The sequence below is a fragment of the Enhydra lutris genome, unplaced genomic scaffold, assembly GCF_002288905.1.
Source record: "Enhydra lutris kenyoni isolate GAN:26980312 unplaced genomic scaffold, ASM228890v2 scaffoldscaffold12, whole genome shotgun sequence".
NCBI lineage: Eukaryota > Metazoa > Chordata > Mammalia > Carnivora > Mustelidae > Enhydra > Enhydra lutris.
This window is the reverse complement of record NW_019154096.1, coordinates 24773885-24795833: the sequence shown is the minus strand read 5'-3', so window position 1 is coordinate 24795833 and position 21949 is coordinate 24773885. Positions and strand designations below refer to the sequence as shown.

General features: G+C 54.0%; 1 protein-coding gene across 1 annotated transcript in view; it reads right to left on the bottom strand.

Annotated features, from left to right (window-relative positions):
• LOC111145115 (phosphatase domain containing, paladin 1) overlaps positions 1–21056 on the bottom strand; it is a 32400-nt gene extending 11344 nt beyond the window's left edge. Inside the window, exons 1-17 of the mRNA XM_022499768.1 lie at positions 20842–21056; positions 17947–18049; positions 16579–16758; positions 15328–15492; positions 14320–14480; positions 14016–14091; positions 13148–13299; positions 12696–12795; positions 12399–12503; positions 10204–10299; positions 9631–9759; positions 9019–9135; positions 8769–8924; positions 8261–8443; positions 7000–7140; positions 6686–6757; positions 4361–4501 (exon numbers count right to left, since the gene is read on the bottom strand). Coding sequence (XP_022355476.1) covers positions 4361–4501; positions 6686–6757; positions 7000–7140; positions 8261–8443; positions 8769–8924; positions 9019–9135; positions 9631–9759; positions 10204–10299; positions 12399–12503; positions 12696–12795; positions 13148–13299; positions 14016–14091; positions 14320–14480; positions 15328–15492; positions 16579–16758; positions 17947–18049; positions 20842–21026 — 2262 coding nt within the window. The 5' untranslated portion in view covers positions 21027–21056. The remainder of the gene's footprint in view (positions 1–4360; positions 4502–6685; positions 6758–6999; positions 7141–8260; positions 8444–8768; positions 8925–9018; positions 9136–9630; positions 9760–10203; positions 10300–12398; positions 12504–12695; positions 12796–13147; positions 13300–14015; positions 14092–14319; positions 14481–15327; positions 15493–16578; positions 16759–17946; positions 18050–20841) is intronic.
• Between the last annotated feature and the right edge of the window lie 893 nt (positions 21057–21949).

Below are 21949 nucleotides of genomic sequence, written 5' to 3'. Positions count from 1 at the left end.
AGGAAGCAGTATCGGTCCTGCCTGTCAGGTGGGGACACAGGCGGTCAGAGAGGATGAAGATGGCTGTTGAAACCCAGGCTCCTCCAACTCCCACACCCACATTCCTTCTGCCCATCAGCCCAGAACAATCCAGCCATTCCAGAGTCCACACATAGGCATGCACAGAGCAGGCCAGAGGCCCCTTCTAATCTCAAGGCAGCTGGGGCAGCTCAGGCCATCCTGACCTTAGCAGGACATATGCTTTGGGTCTAGCCAGGCCAGGTCAAATGCAGGGTGACCTTGGAGGAAAGACATTCTGCCTTTTCTCTCTAAAGGATATAGGGGCCTGGTCACCAAAAGCTGTGATTCCTAAATCTGGGTCCATAACCAGTTGCACGGATCCACAGGAACTTAGAAACATAAATCTGTTCAAGGACTCTACTCTGAGATAATGTCTATTCTACTCCCAGATCACATCCATTCTACCTTTCTGGTACTAAAATATCCTTTTTTAAATGAAATGTCAACCGTGTATATGGTAGTTAGGTTTTTAAATTGTTGCTTCTTTCTTTCCTTCCATCTCTCCTTTCTTTAAAATGGACACATTTAGCAAGGTTATATACTGGCAACCCTAGAAAGGTCCTTTCCCTGTTTTAAACTGGCCAGCTACTGGGATTGAGGTTGCTTTTAGCTCTTCCTTTGTTCTAGGATCTCTAAGATTAGTGTCCTTATAAGAAAAGATATCAGACAGCCCCTTCCCTCTCTCTCTCTCCCATCCCACCATCTGTCCATATCCAGGCAGCCAGGAAAGGCCGTGGGAGGACACAGAGAGAAGGTCGCCGTGCACAAGTATGGTGAGAGTGCTCTCTGGAAACAAATTGGTCAGAAACTTCATCTTGGAATTTCCAGTCTCCGCAATGTGAGAAAATAAATTTCTGTTGTTTAAGCCATGTGGTTGTGGTATTTTATTGTGGCAGCCCGAGCTGACTAATGCACGTATGATGGCCTCTCCCTTCTTGAGGTTTCGGTCTCATCTGCAAAATTGAGACAGTCACATTCTGTGAGGCCAGCAGGACCCTAACGCCAAACTGAACAAAGACAAAAGAGACTGAGATCTCTTATGAATCTGACACAAAAATCCTCAACAAACTAAATCTAACAACATAAAAAGATACACACCATGACTGAGTAGGATTTATCCCAGAATGCAAGGTTGGTTTAACACCTAAAGTTCAATTAAAATAACATACTATATCAATAGAATAAAGGGCAAAAACCATGATAATCATCTCAACAGATATGGAAAAGCATTTAACAATAGTCAACATCTCCTCATTAAAAGAAAAAAACAGACTCAATAAACTGAAAATGGAAGGGAACTTTCTCAAGCTGACAAAGAGTATCTATGAAAAAGTCAGTTAGGGCACCTGGGTGGCTCAGTGGGTTAAAGCCTCTGCCTTCGGCTCAGGTCATGATCCCAGGGTCCTGGGATCGAGCCCCGTATCTGGTTCTCTGCTCAGCAGGGAGCCTGCTTCCCTCTCTCTCTGGCCTGCCTCTCTGCCTACTTGTGATCTCTGTCTGCCAAATAAATAAATAAAATATTTAAAAAAAAAAAAAAAGAAAGAAAGAAAAGAAAAAGCCAGTTAAAATCAGATTTAATGTGAAAGGCTGAAAGCTTTCCCACTAAGATCAGGAACTAGAGGGGGGTTGTCTCTGCTAGCTAACTTTGCTTAACATTCCACTGGAGGATCTAGCCAGGGCAATTAAGCAAGAAAATTAAATAAAAGGTACCCAAATTAGAAAGGAAGAAGCGAAACTATCTCTATTTGCGTATGACATGATCTTTTAAATAGAAAATCCTAAAAAATTCACTAAGTATGAAAACTAATGAATTAGTTCAGTAAGGCTGCAAGATAGAAGATCAATATACAAATGACAATTGTATCTCTATATAGTAACCATGAACAAACTAAAAAATGAAATTGAGAAATTAACTCCATTTACAATAGCACAAAAGCAGTAAGTTATTTATCAATCAATTTAATATAAGAAGTGTAAAACTCACACTCTGGAACTATAAAATATCTTGTAAAAAAGCAAAGAAGCCCTGTGTGAATGGAAAGACATTTCATGTTCATGCATCAAAAGAAGAACTATTGTTAAGATGGCAATACTCCCCAAATTGATCTGTATCGAAATCCCTATCAAAATCTCAATTGGCTTTTTTTTGTTGTTCAGAAATTAGCAAGCTAATCCTAATTTCTATTCATATGGAAATACAAGGGACCCAGAATAGCCAAAAGAGTTCTGAAAAAGAAGTCATACTTGGAGAATTCATTTCCTAATTTCAAAATTCACTACAATACTATGGTAATCAAGACAGTATAGTACTGGCATAGAACACACAAACAGATCAATGGTACAGGATTAAAAGCTCAGAAATAAGCCCTCATATTTACAGTCAATGGATTTTTTTTAGAGGTGTCAAAATAATTCAGTGGGGGAAAGAACTGTCTTTTCAACACATGTGCAAGGACAACTGGATATCTACATACAAGAGAATGAAGTTGGATCTCTACCTCACACCATATATAAAAATTAACTCAAGATGAATCAAAGACTAAATGTAAGAGCTACAACTACAAAACTCTTAGAAGAAAACTACTTACCTCTTAGAGGTGAATTCTCATGAGCTTAGATTAGGCATGACACCAAAAACAGAATGTGATATATCCATACAATAGAATATTAGTCACAAAAAGGAATGAAGTCATGATCCTGGTTAGAACACAGATGAAACTTGAACACATTGTGCTGAGTGAAAGAAGCTGGTCATGAGGACCACATGGTGCGTGATTCCATTTTTATGAAATGTCCAGGATAGGCAAATCCATAGAGGCAGAAAGTAGATTCACGGCTGCCTAGGGTTGGGGGAGGACGAAATGGGGCGATGAAAATGTTCTGTATCTGGCTGTGATGATGGCTACATAGCTCTCGGAATGTACTAAAAACCAGGGAATTATACTTTAAATAATTGTTTTGTATGGTACGTGAATTCTATCTCCATAAAGCTGTCATTTAGAAGACAGCAAAAGGGTGAGACTTGGCTGAGCAAATCCCCCAGAAGGGGCCCCCAACCAGGAGCATAGCATCATCTAAGAGCTTTACAGACCTACAGAATCAGAAACTCAGAACTGGAGCCCAGCCCAGAACAGGCCCCCCAAGTGATCTTGAAACTCACCGCAGCTGGGGACTCCCGCTTAGATGAGATGGTTCTCAACCTTGACTATGCATTACAAACACCCACACCCTGGCCCCCCAAGAAGACCTAGTAAGTTAGACTTTATGGATGGAACTCAGGCATGGGAGTGTTTTAAAGCTCCCGTGTGAAACAAGTGTGTCACCAGGGTGAAAAGGACCAGATAAGAGAATGAAGGCCTTCTGCTCTTCAGCCTCTTTGAAAATTTGACCCAGGCTCAGCTTACTAAGGCCACCTAGCGGCCATACTGGGGAATGACTCTATATCTTCCTTCCATTCCACCCCCACCCCACCCCATCACCCCTGCACCAGGGAGCCCTGCATGGGGTTCAGGGATCCCTATCCTCCCACTGCTGAGGTCAGCAGAAGCCTGGCCTCTGGAATGGGAGTGGGTGAACATGGTTACCAGAAGGTAATGTCAAATCATCTGACAGAGCCAGGAGAGCTGTGTATGACAGGGCCCCACCGATAGCTAAGGGAACGACACACTTTTTTCTAAATAGGCTGAAACTCTGGGCTTTTACAGAAAGTTTGTAAATTTATGGAAACATTTTCATTGCTACCATTTAATGAGTCACCCAAACACAATTTTTAACGGAGGAGGTCAATCTGGGAGCCAGCCCCAGCTCCCGGGTAGTACAGACATACACAGGTCCTTTGCAGTCACGCGGCATCAGCCGTTAAAACACTGAACGGGTGCCCTGCCGGTCGTTAGATGGCCACGTGCCAAGCCCTGGAGTGGCCCCATCTAGCTACCTGACTCCTGCCTGGGACCCTCAGCAGCCCCCACGACCCAGAACCTGAAGGGTTAACACTCGGCACCACAGGGGTCAGGATGGGGTGCTGGTTCTGACTGGCCACATCCCTGACCAGTTCCAGGGCTGCCAGAGGTGTCAAACGCTCTGATCATCCCTGACACACACGTACCTCACCAAGAACTCCCTGAATCACGCCAGGGTGAGCCGGGGCCGGGCGTGTTTCCATTTCCCAGGTCACTTCCAGAAGGTGAAGGAGTAACAGAACTGATGAGGGTCCCATGGGAGCCCTAGCTGCCTCACGTCCAGTCAGCCCCAAGCTCGCTGCGCACTGGGGGTGGGACACCCGGGTCAGGGCGAGGCTCACCTGGCGGTAGGTGCAGATGATGATTTCCCGCAGGTGATAGTGCATGGGCGTCATGGTCTCACTGACCGTGTCCAGGGCTGCATCTACCTCCTTCTTCACGCGGTGCCCATCAGGCAGCAGCTGCACCACCTTCATCACCACCTGGGGCCAGGAGAGCACAGAGAAAACTAAGGGAGCGGGGGAGGTAGGTGGGGCCTCCAGCCCCAGCAACAGGCTCACCCCACACAAAGGGCCCCCTCAAGGCCCACTCCACAAGTGGTGCTGAGAAAACTGGATATTCACATGCCGATTTTTTTAAACAATTGTTTTAAAACATTTTATTTATTTATTTGACAGAGATCACAAGTAGGCAGAGAGGCAGGCAGAGAGAGAGAGGGAAGCAGGCTCCCCGCTGAGCAGAGAGCTGATGCGGGGCTCGATCCCAGGACCCTGGTATCATGACCTGAGCCGAAGGCAGAGGCTTTAACCCACTGAACCACCCAGGCACCCCTCACATACAGATTTAACTTAAGAAGGATCAAAGACCTAAACCAGGGCTAAAACCATAGAACTGGCAGAAGAAAATGCAGAGAAAAACTCCATGACATCACATGTGGCAGTGACTTCTTGGACAGGCCATCAGACGTACAGGCAACCAAAGAAAGGACACCATCAACACCATAAAAAGGCAACTGACAGAATGAAAGGAAATATTTGCAAATCGTGTACCTACTGAGGGATTGATATCCAGAATATATTTAAAATTTCTGTAACTCAGCAACAAAACAAACCAAATCAGAAATGGGCAAAGAACGTGAACAGACATTTCCTCACAGAAGACATGCAGGCAGCCAACGAGCATCTGGAAAGATGCTCAGCATCACTCGTCATCAGGGGAATACGACTCAAAACCATGAGGTATCACCTCACATCCACCAGGACAGCTACTATCAGAACAGAAGACAACAAGTGTTGGGAAAAACATGGAGAAACTCAACCTCTTGTGCTTTGCTGGTGGGTATGTAAAATGGCGCCACTGCCACAAACGACAATATGGCTGTCGTTTAAAAATCAAGCAGGTTACTGTACAATCCAGCAATTCCACCTCTGAAACTGCAAACAGATATCCAGACAGGTATTTGGGCTTCCACGTTCACAGGAGCATGACTCACAGTCGCCAGAGGGTGACAATAACACAAGTGTCCATCACCAGATGAGTGGATAAACAAAACGTGGTCCACACATACAAGGGAATACTACTCAGGCTTGAAAAGGAGTGAAAGTGAAAAGACACTCAACATGGAGGAATGACGCTAAATGACATAGACCAGACACAAAGGGACAAATACTGGGTGATATTACTTGTATGAGGCATGGAGAACAGTCAAATCCACAGAGACACAAAGTAGAACAGTAGTCACTAGCAGCTGCAGAGGGAGCAATGGGGGGTTCCTGTTTCATGGGTATGGTCGGTTTGCGATGAAGAGAAAGTTCTGGAGACGGATGGTGATAATGGTTGCACGACAAAGTGAATGTACTCAATGCCACAGAACTATATGCTTAAAGACACTTAAAATGGTCAATTATATGGTATGTACATTTTACCACAATGAAAAAATAAAAATCTAAGAATTAATGAATCAGTGAGAAGGAAGAGGGGAGTTTCAGGAGAGGGAAGAGCGGACACAAAGGCCGAGAAGCTGAGGGAGTTTGGCAAGTTTGAGGGAGCACGCAAAGGCCACGGTGACAGACAGCAGGGTCAGTGGGGGAGGGGAATGCTGTGTGGCCAGATGGCCACAGCACCAACACCAGAGAGACCCGTGCCAGCTCTGAGCACCCCCATAAGATAGGGATCCCGCTGCCTGCTTGCAGGGTGTCTGCAGTGATGACATGTGGCAGGTGCACAATACAGGGGTGACTAAATCAGAAATGTGAGCAGTTGTCCACCCAGTGCCCTGGACTGAAACAGGGGTGAGGTGGGACAGGTCACGGCCCGGCATCAAGGTTACCAGCCACAGCTGGGGCCCCAGAGCCTATGAGGCAGTCATCAGTGCCATCCAGACAAAATGTGGCCAAGGCCTCCCCTAGGGCACAGAGCAGCCCAGTGGCAGAGCCCAGTGGCAGAGCCAAGTGGCAGGGGGGGAATCAGTCTAGTCCCCTCTTCTTCAAGAGCCCAAGCTGACCTGTGCTCTGGTTTTCTCATCTGTGAAATGGGAGCAGGGGAGCACAGAGATGCTGACATGGGAGAAGGTGATGTAATTAAGAGGAGCTCTGAAGATCCCCCAGAACTGTCAGCCCTCTCTCCTCACCCAGGGGTCCCCACGGGGCCCTGTGGGGTGTGCTCACCTCAAACTCGCCCTTGGTGAACTTGGCATCAGGCACGCTCACGAGCTCCTCCTCGCCCACCTCGGGGAAGCCCTGAGGGAGGACAGCTGCTGGGACGGGGAGCACGTCCGTCCAGGTGGCCCCCTCCCCAACGTGAGGAACCCCTTGCCAGGGGTCTGCCAGCCCCAAAGCCCTCTGCCCAGGACTGATGGGACAGGCTCTGGGACCATGCTGTGCACTATCCCTGTCCCCCACATGCTCCTGCCACAGCCAGGGTCCCAGGGGCCAAGTAGCACCCTGCCCTGTGCAGGCAGGACAGGACAAGCCACACGTACCTGGATGTGCCAGAAGGCGAGCACAGCCACCACCATGGCAGTAGTGGTCCGGCCCTGGCCACTGAGGCAGCTGAACACGAAGCCAGTGCCCGGGTCCTTCGCAAGGGCAGCCCGTACAACTTCGAGCAGCCGGTCGAAATCCTGCGTGGGAGACCAGGGTCCGAGTCAGGCAGCCGGTGCTGCAGGAGGCAGACTCCAGATGTGGCCCACCCCTCCAAGAGGCAATCCCAAAGCAGCCATTGTGGGACAGCCAGATACAAGATGGCATGCTTATAAACAGCCACCCCCACCCCTTGCCCCCAGCGTGTCATCCCCTCTTCCCCCAGGCACCCACCCATCCACTCCGCCCCCACACACGCACAGACAACCTCCACCAGGCAGGACACAAAAGATGTGTATGTCACGCCCACGTGCTCCATCCCCCAGGGCTGCGCAGGTACACCCCACCCCCACCCCCCGCCCCACTACTTGCCTGAGAGGGACCCCACCCAGGTCCCAGCCTGGGGGCAGGGGTCTGACCTCAGCCGATCCCCGCAGCATGGGTCCACCAGGGGGCGACAAACAACAGGCAACCAGACCCACAGAGGCAGGACCTACCAGCCCCTGAGGCCGCCCCTTCCAGGCTGCGGTCACCTGTCCCCACACGCACCCAGCCCGGAACCACACCCCGCACAGACACACCACCCGAACAACGGACGTATCACAGCGACCCGCATGCAGTAAGGGCTGGCCACACGCACCACAGACGTACCCACGGACCTTAAAACACACACTACACAAAAACACAATCCTACAGAGATCACACACACAGCACACAACCTTGGACACACACAAGCACCCCACAACCCCACTACACACACACCACACCACACAGCTCCCCAGAGACGCCTGCCACATACCCCCCGGGAAAGACAAGATGTCCGTCGGATTCCAGACCAACCCACCCACCACATACATGTACTCACTCCACAGGACACCCACACACACTCCAAACACACTTCCCCCACAGACGTACATTCGCTACAGACACCGTGGATACACTTCCCACACACACACACCTGAGACACAGAATAAACACAGACATGCATACACACCCCCAGACTCGAACCTTGGAAAGGAGTGAGTAAGCCACTGGAGGCTCATGGAACAAGCTCTCAGTCCCTGGGGGGATCTGTGCCCACAGCCACGGCCCAGGCCAGAGCAGGGGTGGGAGAGGGCCTGCTCTGGCTCCCCAGGGGCCCAGCCCGCACAGCCCCCTCACCTGCTCGCAGGGGGCGCAGAAGTCCGGCAGGGGGATGCGGTGGTAAGTGAGGCCGGGGTAGGCCCCGCGGTGCTGGGCGAAGACCTCCTGCGAGGTGCGGCATGTCTGGAACCTGCGGGTCGCTGGACCCCCTGGGCCTGGGAGAGGCATACTCAGGTGGGCCTTCAGCTGGGACTCCAGGTTCTAGAGGAAGGTGGGACAGAGGGCTCAGGCCACTGAGGCAGCCTCCGGGCCCCCCTGGAAGGCCAGAGCCTGCCATGGCCAGGACAGGTCCTGGCTTTCGGGTGGACCCCTGCCCCTTCCTGAGCCTCAGGGGTCAGAGCCAGACCCAGAGCCAGGGAGATGACCAAAGTGGGAGTCCCGAATCAGCCACTCCCTGAGTCTGCTCCTCCTGGGGCTTCAGTTTCTCCATTTACAAGAGGAGCCTGGGACCTTCTGAAGATTCTCCAGGCCCAATTTCCCAGAAGGCCTCCAAGGTGGGGGTCTGCAGAGGGCAGGAGGGCCTCACCTCAAGCTGGTCGGAGGCCATGGGGGGCCCAGGCCACCGCAGGCTGTGGGTGTGCCCGTCACACTCCAGCACGGCCTCCTCCCTCAGGTTGACCCACACGACATGCCGGAGCTTCCTCTTGGCATCGGTTAGGTAGGCCAGGATGCTCCCCAGGGCCTGGGGGGAGACCATCAGTGGGCCATCAGTGAAAGGGCTCAACCATTACCCCCCTTGACCCCACGAGTGGTTCTGGGGCCCCTGGGGTGGTCACCTTGGCACTGGGCTGCGCCGTGCCATAGATGGGCATGCGGGGTACCCGGCGGAAGTTGGCCACGTCCATCTCTCTGACGGTGCTGAGAGCGTCTGGGGAGATGAGGTCATCCGCCCCCTGTGGGGAGAGCAGCAAGCCTGGGACCCCCAGCAGCTGACTGAGCTTCAGAGCCTGGCCCAAGGCGGGGCAGGGGAGGGCAGACACCAGCACTTTACAGTCCACGAAGCCCGTTTGCACACTGGGCGCTTCATCACCACCCCAGCAGGGAGAAAGGCAATAGTGCCCACCCTCCAGAGGAGGACCGTAAGGCTCTACAATGAGAGGCTGGTGGCAAAGACATCCAAACCAGGCCTCCTGCTCCTCGCCTGCAGCACGTGGGTTCGAGAATGATGAGAGGGAAAAACAGCAGTGGCCAAAGCTGCAAACGCTTCTTGGGGCCTGAGATCAACCCCACATCACTCCCAGGAAGTCTGCCGCCCCAAAGGCCATCGCCTCTTTGTCTCCTGGGAAGGAGGGCGATGTTTAATCCAAGCCATCAGGAATCAAGGGCCCACCAGCCCCGGGGACAGCCCGCACCCATTCCCACTGCCCCAGCCAGCCAGCCACACTCACCAGAGAGCCCTTAGTAATGAGGTCCCCAGGGGCCACAGGCCCTGCTGAGCTCAGGGTCACAGGCAGGCGGTACAGCTCGGGGTGGGCACATAGCCAGCGGCTGAAACTGAGGGCAAAGGCCAGCGGGTACTGCAGCCCGAGGCAGAGAGAGATGGGAGTTCAGGGGCACGAGGCCATCCCAAACTCTCCCAGCTGACCCTGTTGGGGGGAGGGGGCGGAGCCCCTAGAGACTTCCATCATGGTCCAGGACAGGGAGGAGGGGGTGCAAGAGGACCAGAAGGTCCAAAGCAAGATCCTTCCAGGCCCCGATGCCTCGGTTAAGGGTACAGCGACTGGGACCCAGGACAGAGAGAGGTGGGCCCTCCCTTTGCCTGACCTGCTCTGGGACGACCACTCTATCAGGGTCTCTCCAGGCCTCCCACACCCATCATCCTCTGGGACCAATGAATATGTCCCCATTCTCTTCCCCAGCTCCACAGGGGTCTTCAACAACCCCATGCCAGTTGCTGTAGGGGACAGGGCTGGAGGGACCCCAGGAGGAGGGGTTGTGGGTCCACTGATCCCCCTGCCCACCTGCTCATGGAGATAGTAGTTAAACAGGATCAGGTAGAAGTATCGCTCCAGGCTCTGCAGCGCCCTCTGTCGGACACCGTGCTGGCTGCAACTTTCCTGAGAGAAGGTGACCCGGAAGGGGGGCCAGGTGGTAAAAACAGGGCTCCCGGAGCCACCCTGTCCCCATCCCTCGAAGGGCAGGAGTTAAGCCTCAGAAATCCCCAGGACACAATCTACCTCTCCCTTTATAACACAGTTCTGCTGGGCTGGAAATTCTTCCAAGCATCTAACACTCTCCCGTTTGCTGCAATTAGTCTGTGGCCCAGGGGAAGCTCTTGGTGACTACCCCAGCTGTCAACACAGGGACCACCTAGCCTACCAGTTCTGTGCGCAGAGACAGGCTGGGACCCTCCCTTCCCCCCACACCATCTTTAAACCAAGCCATGCACATGCAGGGCCATGCCCAATCATGTTGAGGAAGCAAGGATAGAAACACCCTTCTCTAAGCCAGAGGCCCTCCCTTAAGAACGGTGACCCACTCCACAAGAAAACAAAAAGACCCTCATAACAGTGCTCCAAGGGAGCCACAATTTTTTCCCTTATTTTACAGAGGTTCTGAGAAATGAGCTGACTTGCTCAATCATGCCACTGATGGCAAGGAGAGTTGGATCCCCAAAGGTCGTAACCACAGCCCAGCCTGGGCCGGGGGTAATGAGCTGTCAGAGAGAATCCCAAAGTCCCTCTCTCCACCTTAGGATCTCAGAGTTCACTGGCTGGGTCAGTACCACCTTCTGGAAGACAAGTGAGATCGAGAGAGGCCCACAAGAAAGGTCATGCCCTTTGATTACACTGAACCCCATCTTTGGGAATCTAGGCCAGAGGTTGGCAAACAACTACTTCGATGAAAGGCAGTAAATATTCTAGGGTCTCTGCTTTACCTGCCCATCTTGGCAGCATGAAAGAGCCACAGACAGTGTGGAACTGAATGGACAAGTCCATGTTCCAATAAAACTTATTCACGTAAACGAGGTAGCGGGTTGGATTTGGCCCCTAGGTCACCATTTGCTAACCTCTAATCTAGACTACGGGGAAAAAAATCCTAAACACACAACAGCTTCATTTTCGTGAAGTTATCTTGTTGCAAAGGAATTTACACTGGTGAGGAACTGGAAACGACTCAACAGTCCAACCAGAGGGGCGTGGTTAGTAAATCATGACAGCGACATCCCAGGGACGCGTGCTCTGCAATGGGCTCCCTTCTAAGGGCGTCATGGCTCTTATCTCAGCTTATCTCAGCTGGTAACAACTCTATAGGGTGGTTATCATTCATGGCTCCCTTTTTACAAGCAGGGAAACTGAGGCACCAGCCACATCCACACACCTGTAATGGCAGAGCCAGGACCGGACCCCACGTGGTCAGGCCAGAGGCCACGCTCTTAACCTAGCTGGCCAAGGATGGCTGAAGTCACACAGCCGGCAAGAACCACAATGACGAAAGGAGGGATGGCGTGGGGGGCTGAGAAGGGCTACAAGCAGGCATAAATGCATCCGGGAGGCACCCGAACCGAACCAAGAATGTCACAAACAAAGCACATGGGGAGGAAAGTGGCCTGAAATGCTCCCAGCAGCCATGCTGGCATGATGGGTGACTTTCTGCCTGCTCCGATTTCTCGATTTTTCCATACTCTACTATTGCTTTCGAAAGATATTTTTTTAAAGTGTCAAAGAAGAAAGTCTCCACAGGCCTTAGATTCCTTCCACGTGCTGTGCACAAACACTGTCAAGACAACGGCCTCTCCCCAGAGGGAGGGACAGAGCTGCTGAGATAGCCCAGAGCCGATCGCTCTTCCAGAAGCAGCAGGCTGGACCAAACCCCAGCCTACCCAAGGAAACAGCAAGGGACTGACTGGCGGGGGTACCCAGGAGCAGTCTGGGAAGTGTCTGGCTCCAGAGGCCGCCGGCACCCCCGCCAGCGGCCCCTTCCTCCGTCCTGTTTATTCTGCAGCGAGGGGACCTGGCCAGGGAAAGTAAACTTCGCCTCTTCCTTGTCCGTCCTTCCTGCCGGCCCAGCAAATCCACCTGCCCTTCCTCTGAGCACCTCTCTTCTCTGGGAGAAGCAGCCACCAGGAAAAGTCAGTCGCAAAGAAGCCAGTTCACAGGTTTCACAAAATGAGGTCACCGGACTCGGGCAAAAGCAGGCCCTCTCCAGGCCTCACCTGGGCTGGGCTCTCGGGCCGGGCGCCTTCCAGCTTCCTCTGGTGTCCCAAGACCACCTCCTTCAGGTCGTGCAGCTCGGCACAGGCAGCGATGGCTCTGTCCACCTGGGGCCCGTGACCGGAGCAGGGAAGGGGTGGTAGGTGGGAAGCGGGGCCGGAGAAAGACAGCGGAGATGGAAGGGGAGAGAAAAGGAAAGAATGGTTTGCCAAGAAGGGGGCAGTGCAGGGGAGGAAGAGACCCCACCAGCGGAGAAGGGCCCACCCCTCCACGGCCCCGGCCCCCAGCCCCCAGCTCACCTCGTCCACCATCTTCCTCCCCTGAGGCACCACATGGAGAAAGCTCTGGATCAGCTGGAACTGCCCCAGGGGCAGCGGCTTGGCCTGCAGGGGGACAGCCCTAACAAGGAAGGGGTCAGTAGCAGAGGCGGTACCCCCAAAGTCTTCTACCCCCGCTCCCACTCTTGACGCTTCCATTCACATGGCCGCTGAGGGGCCCTGGACTACAGGTTCCGAGTCTTCCTTCCCATTCAGGCTGGGGGAAGCAAGGGGTATTTTCCCCAGTGGGGAAACTGAGGCCCAGAAAGGTCAAACGACTTTTTCCACATTACTCAGCAAGTCTGTGGCAACCCAGGGAATGATCCCCACGTTCCCCACCTCCGGCTTTGGCCCTGGGCTTCTGACATGGCCCCAGCACTCTGGCAGCCCTGTGCCCTCCTCTCCTCATCCCTGCGGCGCCCTGGGACACTCACTCTGGCCTCGAAGCAGCCCCACTGTGGTGAAACAGGACGAGGGACCCCAGGGTCATTCCCAGGTTGGTCCTGCCCACGCCTGTCTGACAGCTGAAGAGGAGAACAGGGGGAGGCCCGTGGGCATCACGGAGCGGCAGCAGGCTGGGAGTTTCCTGGGAAAGACCACGACCGTCAGCAACAGCATGACCTGGAAACCCTCTGCCAGGACCAAGTCCAGGGAGAGGGGGTCATGACATCGGCCCATCTGTGCCCCACAGTCTTTGGCAAGGGGTGCCTAGACAGGGGGTTCAGCTGCTTCTGGCAAACTTCTAAACCTAATCTATTCCACCTGCCCCGAGGAGTACGGCCCTGCCTCCTGCCCCGGCCCTGGGGGAGCTCAGCCAACTGGGCCTGGGAGTGAGACTGCTCAGAGGTGACAGGCCTATATTTGACATCCCTATGAGATGCAAATTAAATAAGGTGACCTCCCACAGGGGCTGGGAAAGAAACAACACCAGTACTCAGGAAACACCAGCTCAAGAGGCCACAGATGAGAATCTCTGAGCCCCAATAACTTGATGTCCAGAGAAGTCAGGTGATTTGTCCAAGATCACACAGCCAAGTTAGCAACTGAGTCTGTCCAGCGTCCAGGCCTTCAGACTGTCAGTGCTGGGCTCTGTCATTAGAGAATGCACAAATATACACAGCCACACACACACATTCTACCTCCTACACAACACAGAAGGAAGCCTTCCTCTGAGGAAAGCCAGAGGCCACACTCGCCCTGAGCATCACAATGGAGACAGGGCCTAGACCCAGACCCACTGTCCAGGTTCCTGTCCCTACTCTGTGCTTCCACCACCCCCTGCCCCCTCCTGCCCTGACTTACCCGGAGAACATTCACAAAGGCATCAAACTGGGCTTCCAGGGGGGCCCCTTGCTCTGGCAGGGGCAGGCGGTGGTACCTGCCAGGTGACGGGGAGAGACCCGTCAGATAGGCCACACAGCCCGGGCATCCCCCCACCCCTGCATTCCTATGGGAGAGATGGCTGTGGGGAGCCCGGCCCGGCCTGCAGACAGTGAAAGCGAGGCCCCAGCCGGGGAGCAGGGCCAGGGAGCTCCACTGCCCAGCACGCAGGCATCCGTGCAGCCCGAACCCTCTGCTGACATCGGGGAGGCCTGTCACTCGGTACCTGTAGGCAGGCTGCAGGAAGAGGGGCCGCTTGTACACCTCCTCGGTCACGTGCACATCATCCTCACCCCGGATGGTCACAGCGTGAGGCTCCCCCAGCAGGTCCTCGATGTTGTGGTAGACGTGATATGTGTTCTCGCTCAGCTGGGCGAAGTCGTGGATCTGCGTGGCGGAGTGGGGGCCAGAGGGCCATGACGGATCTGCAGGCCCCTCCTGGCCTTCCTGGCCGAGCTCTAGAGCGAGGAGACCGCACAGAGGCCACGGACGGGCTGCTCTTCCTCCAGGGGGGAACCAGGTGCTCTGCGCCCTGGGAGGCCTGATGGGACGGTGGTGGCCAGTGGCCCAAGGGCAGCAACCTGTGCACAAGATGACATGGCCCACGCTGGGGCCAATGAGCAAGTGCCCTGCCATGTCCTGTAGGCAGCAGGACTCAGCTAAGCCATCAGAATCAAGGACAGGGGAATCTCAGTCAGCCGGGTGCCAGAGGAGATGAGGCCCCCAGAGGGAGATGGGAGACCATGGGTTCGTGCCCGTGGGAGCCTCTGGGGGCACTGTAGCCACCGACTCCAGGCACACACCTCCGCATCAAAATCCTTGACAGGCCTCCAGGGTGTGCAGGAGAACAGGGGCACCTCAGAGACAGCCAGAGGCCCATCGAGAGAAGTGACTCACCTGGGCCTCACAGCTCCCGGAGGGCTGACCCTCCATGTTGGGGCTCCTACTCTAACGCTCCTTCCACACCACCAGGCCCCTGCTAAAACGGGTGCTGAGCCTGGAGGAGGTGCGCAGGGTGGGAAAGGGGCAGAAGCAAAGGGAGCCGGAAATAGGAAACGTCCCTCCTCCGGCTGCCCATAAGCAGGTCCTGCAGCCAGTGACTCGCCCGAGCAGGGCCAAAGAGTGGGTGAGCACGGGCCGGTGAGAGCAAAGTGGGGCTGGGAGGCAGGGTCCCAACACAGATGCCTGCGGCCTGTCAGGGAGAGGGCCCTCCACCCACACCAGGGACCCTCACCTCTTTCCGGATGGCCAGCTCTAAGCTCTCTGCCTGGATCCCAGGTCCCAGGCCCTGGAGGTTCTCACAAAGATTCTGCTTATCTCGAGGTGTGTAAGGCACGAAGTCGTCATCGGCCCGCAGAAACAGCACGGGCTCCTCCCGCACACAGAAGACCACGCACTCCTGCCAGGGGCCAAAGGAGGAAGAGTGTCACCGCTACCCAGCACAGGGGCCTGGCCTTCTGCCTCACCTCTGTGCCTTTGCACAGACCGGTCCCTCCTCTTTGAGCGCCTGTCACCCCCACCCTGTGCCTGCTCAGTCCCAGTGTCGCCTGCTCCTGACTGTCCCTCTTCTCAGGGCCCCCAGCCCTTTGCCTGAAGCTCCTGGTGTGAATTCCTGCTTCACCCTCACATGATCAGTGAATACGTCTCCCTTTGTGGACTACAGGTTCCTTACAGGGAGAACCGTATCCTGATCATTTTCACTTCCCCACTCTTCAGAGCACGAAATGGCAGATAAATCAAGCGCTTGATGAACACTGGGGGGAGAAATGAATACCCACCACCACCGTTCAATCATTCATTCACTGAGCACCTTGTACAGAGGAGAGAGAGGTGGGCAGACCCTTCCCTGGGGAACAGGACAGGATCCGCCCAGAGCTAACAGCCCATCCCACTCTGGTTCACTCGGGGACTCTCCAGCTAAACCCTGGTCACACCAGACACGGGCTGCCCACACGGAGCCTGAAATCACAGGGGACCCCCAGGCGCGCAAAACCCCTCCTCAGCATCAGGCAGGAAAAGAGGAGTCATTTAGAATCCAGATGGCTGGTTTGGGTCTCAGGGCACCACTCCTAAGCTGCAGCACTTATCCTCTCTGGGCCTCGGTTTCCTCCTCTGTGAAATGGTAGTAACTACCCTGCCTTCATAGAAGGACCTGTGTCCACTGTGGTCACCAAGCTGTGCCTCTCTTGTTATGACTGGACCCTCTTATCACCCTGTCACCTTTCTCATTCTCCAAGGTTCTCAACATGGAGTGTATAAGGGTATTCCGACCTCAGGGCCCCCAGGTCCACACATGACAAGGCAATAAATATTGACCCAGAATTTCCCAACCATGCTGACCACTGTGATCACCATGGCATTCAAGGCCTAGCAGAGCCTGGTCTGGGTCCCTAGCCACCCTCCCCATCATGGGTCCAGGCCCCTCCCAGGAGCCCCTTTGCCAGATGTTGAGGGCAAGACTCTGTCCAGAAGCAGCCCCATTTACCTTGTGTCCATCCTTCTGGAGTTTCTGGAGGACCCGCCTGAATCCAGAGAGGCTGGGCTGTCCCATGCCAAACACGGTGAGCCCACCCCGCACTTGCCGGAAGTTGGGGGCCCCACAGCTCCGTGCAGTGCCCAGGACATCCATCTTCTCAGCAATATCCCGCACCAGGAAGTAGCGTCCCTGGCAGGGGAAGAGCCACAGGGGGTTACTCAGATGGCTCAGGGACATCTTCTATTGGTGGAGCTCTGTCCCAGGCCCCAGAGGACAGGGAGCAGAGAGAAAGGGCAGGGGACAGGGTCTTCCAGTTGTCTGCAGGTTTTTAGAAAAAACAAACAAAATATGTGGCCATCTGTGAGCCCAAGGAGGGTGTCTTTTAGCATGGGAAAGGGAAAAACAACTCCTCCTGATGAGGAATCATAGAAAGTTTCATGAAGGAGGCGGCATTGGAGCCAGGCCTTAAGGAAAGAGAACACAGAGAGAACACTCCAGGGGCAGGATTTGGCTTTAGGGTAGGGCCCGAAGCTCTCCAGGAAAAGCCGAATGTCTCCCTTGGCCTGAGGAAGGACTTGGAGCAGGGGCTCAAGCAGGAAGTCACAGCTGGGGCCCCAGGAATCAGCTAGAGGAAAAGTGCACTAGGCCCTTCCTGAGGTCCTGAGGCTCTGAGGATGGACGGGGCTCTCTCCCCTGCAGCTGGGGATGAATGGATGCAATGAGGGTAAAGAAGGGTGAGAGCAAGAGGCACCGGGCGAGTTCAATCCTGGGCACAACGGAGCTCGGACATCATCTGGCCATGCCCCTCCAACAGGACCCACACATTGCCTGACAGATTAGAAATGGAACCAGCTCTTCCAGACACCGGGAAATCCCAGCTACTCTTTCAACAAACACAGTTTAATCAGCATGAGCACCTGCACGGTGCCTGAGCACTGTTCTAGGGCCGGGGGCTACAGCAGGGAACGAGAAAAATGAAAGTCACCTAGGCATGTGGGGCTTTCTAGAGGATATGGGAAGGGAAAGATGGCTAAGCCAGAGAAGCTCTGGAATGTGGAGAACGGAATGAAGATTCCCCCAGCTCAGGATCCCCCCTGACTCTGTTCTCCCTCCTGCTCCAAAGGTAGGGTGTGTGCAGGCTGGGGCCAGGAAGGGACCTGCTAGAAGAGACGAGCAGAGATCTCCACAGGGCAGGGGGTGCGGCCCCAGGAGACCAGGGGGTGAGAGGAAGTGGGTGAGGACCCCAGAGGACAGGGTGAGGACATGAAGCAGAGAAGGGGTCAGTGGGGAAAGTAGGAGGAGGGACCCCGTGAGGAAGGAGGACCAGAGGGGGCTGAGGGAGGCTCAAGGGGGAGGGAGGGGCCAGGCTGCCCTCACCTGCACCAGGTAATGCTCAGGGGTGGCATCTGAGAGCCGGCCCAGCGTGTAATGGGCCTTGAGCAGTTCGTCATGGATCTGGAACTCCTCCTTGCAGTTGTACCTGTCAGGGCAGAATGGAGCCCAAGTCAGGAAACCTTTGCAATCAAGGTAGCCTCCACCCTCACCAGACCCCACAACAGGGCCAGCCTACCCACGCAGCTACCCACCTGTGCCAGAGACAGCCTGCTGTCCCCAGTATCCACTCTCCCCTTCTTCCTCAGCAACAGAACCCTGGAATTCTGACTGGGCCATTATTCGGCAGAGAACTACATTTCCCAGCCTCCTTTGGAGCTATAGGATGGTCATGTGATTAAGTTTCGACCAATGGGATTTGGGGAGAAGTGGTAATGCAAACAACTTCTGGCCATTCCCTTAAAGGGAAGGTGGGTGCCTTCTACTTTCTCTTCAGAGGTGATGGCGAGAAGTAGGTGCTGATGATGGTGGGGAAACAAGAGAGAAGGGGCCTGGCTGATCCCAGAGCGGCCATTTCCAGCCTGGCGTGCGTCCTGGACTCTCTTGCAGAGAGAAGCTCCGGTCTTATTTAAGGCCTCCCATTCAAGGGTTGCTTGGGTCCCCGGGGACCCTTCCATCAGGTTGTCTCTGAGAACAACCCCATGGCACAGTGAGGGGGCTCAGGACACAGGCTTTGGGGTTGCATGACCTGGGCATGAACCCAGCTCCCTCACTCAGCAACGTTGTGGTTTTGGAGTTACTCACTCTCTCTGTGGCTCCCTTTCCAGTAACTCTCACCTTCTGGGGCCGCTGTGAGAACTCAAATCACTGCTGAATGGAAGTGCTCAGCCAAGAGCCTTGGGCACAATAAGGGTTTATTAAAATAATCATTTTTACCAGTCACAGAGCTACCTCTACATGGGATCGTTTCAAGCAAAACCCACGGGTATAAAACCAGATTTCTGCTGGGATGGATCTGTCTGCTCAAGACACAAGAAGCTTCCGTGCTGGTTGTAACAGTGAATAAGACACTGCTCCTCTTTACTAAAGAACTGCGTCCAGGAAAGGCAGGGCAGGGGACCGAGGTGGGGCAGGGGAGCACTATTCGAGGAGTCAAGAGACTTAGGGTCCTGCTCCCAGCTCGGCCTCCATCTCACCACGTGGTGGACAAATCCCTCTACCCCCAGAAGCTTGGTTTATGTATTTAGATCCAGTTTTCACACCGGCTCTAAAACATATTAGATCAGGAGTCAGCAAACCTTTTATATCAAGAACTGGACAGTAAATAATTTTGACTTGCGAGCCATAGTTTCTGTTGCAACTACAACTCTGCTATTCGAGTGTTAAGCGTCCACGGACAGTATGTAAATGAATAGGAGTGACGGTGTTCCAATAAAATTTTATTTACAAAAACAGACGCTAAGTGGCATTTGGCCCACAGGATACAGTTTGCCAGGCCCTGTGTTGGGTGATCTTTAAGGTCCCTTCCCCCTAAACATGCTACAACCCCAGGGGTGCTGGGCTCATGCTGGATCCAGGAGGCGCACACAGTCCCACTCTGGCAGGCCCAAGACTGTTCTGAGCCACACCACTTCGTTAAGTATTTTGCTCGTCATCCCCATGTGATCGGATAAGAAAAACAAGACCCAGAGAGGGAAAAGGATTTTCCCGAGGTCACAGAGCAAGGCCCAGGACATGTGTCTCCAACACGGCCCTCAAGGGCCAAACCTCCATGTGTCACCTCCGGCAGAGAGACTACGTATCAAGTCTCTTGTCTGTAATGTCTCTTCTCTTCCCCTTATCACAAGCACAGTAGTGGATTAGGATCCTAATTTTCCTGTCAGGACCCAAAGCCAGCAGGCCAATTTACTATTCCCACCCCTTAGGTCTCCTTACACAGAAAGTCCCACCTGCTAGGTCTCTGCCAAACTTCTATGTGTGGAACATAGTTCATTCTTAGCTCACTATGTCCTATATCTCGCATGCTGGAGGGGCCCAGAGGCAGATTCGACAGAAGCCGAGGCTTCCCAATTCACCAGGAGACAGAGCCCATGCCTCTCTTGTCCTCCTGGCCTCTGGCTCCCAGCACCCACTCCTTCACTGACGCCACTGGGCAGACAGGGTTGCAGAGCCCCCTTCTGGATCCTCTTCCTCTGGATGCACGTGGTGTATCCTTGTGTCTCAAAATATGGTACCAGAACCCACTCTCGGCCTCCTCCAGGAAAACCCCTCAAGGACCTAATTAAGAGAAGTGACCAATGGGGCGCCTGGGTGGCTCAGTGGGTTAAGCCGCTGCCTTCGGCTCAGGTCATGATCCCAGGTCCTGGGTTCAAGCCCCACATTGGGCTTTCTGCTCAACAGGGAGCCTGCTTCCTCCTCTCTCTCTGCCTGCCTCTCTGCCTACTTGTGATTTCTCTCTGTCAAATAAATAAATAAAATCTTAAAAAAAAAAAAAAAAAAGAGAGAGAAGTGACCAAGAGCTTCCAGCTTTTCGAGCCCACAGCTCTTTCACAACCTGGTATTAAGCCCAGTTTCGAACCATAATTACTAGGTGTGAAAAATAAAAATCTAAATTTTATTCATCTCAGTCTGTAAGCTCCCTTTGAAAATATTCGGCCAAAAATGATTTTCAAAAAGGTGTCCCCCCGCCAGCCACTCCTCCTTCTCCATGCTTCCTTGCCCTGTGGCCATGAGCTAAGAGACCCACAACAGAGACCCATTCAGCCACTTGATTGCTGTGTTACTCCAGACAAACTGCTTAACCTCTCTGGGCCTCAGTATCTTCATCTGTGAAAGCAGTTTGTAGACTAAGTGCTTTATGCCACCACTCCTCTGGGCATCTGCCCCAACCATGTCTTCCAGAGATACAGTCACACATATCCCCATCCCGCCACCACTCACGTGATCACGACGGGGGCCACTTTGTTGGGGATGATGGACTTGGCCTTACTGTTGTGCATGCCCGTGGTCTGGAAGGAGTGGACACTGAGCGAGTGCTGACCGTCCATTGTGCCGCCGCCCTGGAGACCCTCAAAGGGGGCGCCCGCCGAAACTGTCTGCTGGGCTGTGCTGGCTGTGGTGCCCATAGTCCGCTGGCAGCCTCAGGAGCCCAGACCTGCAGGATGAGAAGGCATGTGGTGGCAGAAGGAGTGAGAAAATTCACGGCAGGCTGGGACCTAGCCCACCTCTACCCCCACTGCCCAGATGCCAAGTCTGAGGCCCAGAAAGAGCCAACTCAACCTGTAGCTGGAAACAGAAGGTAGGTGTGCTGTCTCCCACCTGTTCACTGAGTGCCTACTGTGTACCTGTCCCTTGAGTACTGGTCTGGGAGGGTAATGGACATAAAGGGACATAAAGACACAGTCCCTGACCCCTTATGGTTATACTCCTCTGGCGAAAAGATGACTATCAGGAAGGGGTTAATTAACCTTCCACACCAGGTCACGACCTAGGGCTCTAAGTGACTGGGTCAGGCCACATGGAGGCCAGGCTCCCAGAGTTGGGAGAAGTGGGAAGACCAGGGGCAGGTGCAGAGGGAAGTCAGGCTTGGCTCTGAAGAATGCAGATAGGCGGGGGGGGGGGGGGGGGGGCTCAGTCCATTAAGAGTCCACCTCGATTTCAGCTCAGGTCATGATCTCAGGATCATGAGATCGAACCCAGCGTCGGGCTATGTGCTCAACGGGGAGTCTGCTTGAGATTCTCTCTCCTCTCCCTCTGCCTCTGCCCCTGCTCGTGCTCTCGCTCACTCACTCGTGTGCGCTTTCTAAAATAAATAGATCTTTAAAAAAGAGGGGGAGAGAATGTGGATGCAAACAGGATGCAGGAGGACAGTTTAATCATGAATATCACAAAATGAGGCTGGGGACACCCCAGGGTTCAGTGAAAGTGCCAGGCCCCTGAACTTGACGCCATCGTCAGTATCACCATCACAGCCAAAGCTTCCACCCTGCACGCGCACGAGGCAGGCTGGGCGCCCTGCTGGATGCAGTGATTCCCTGGGGGGGGGGGG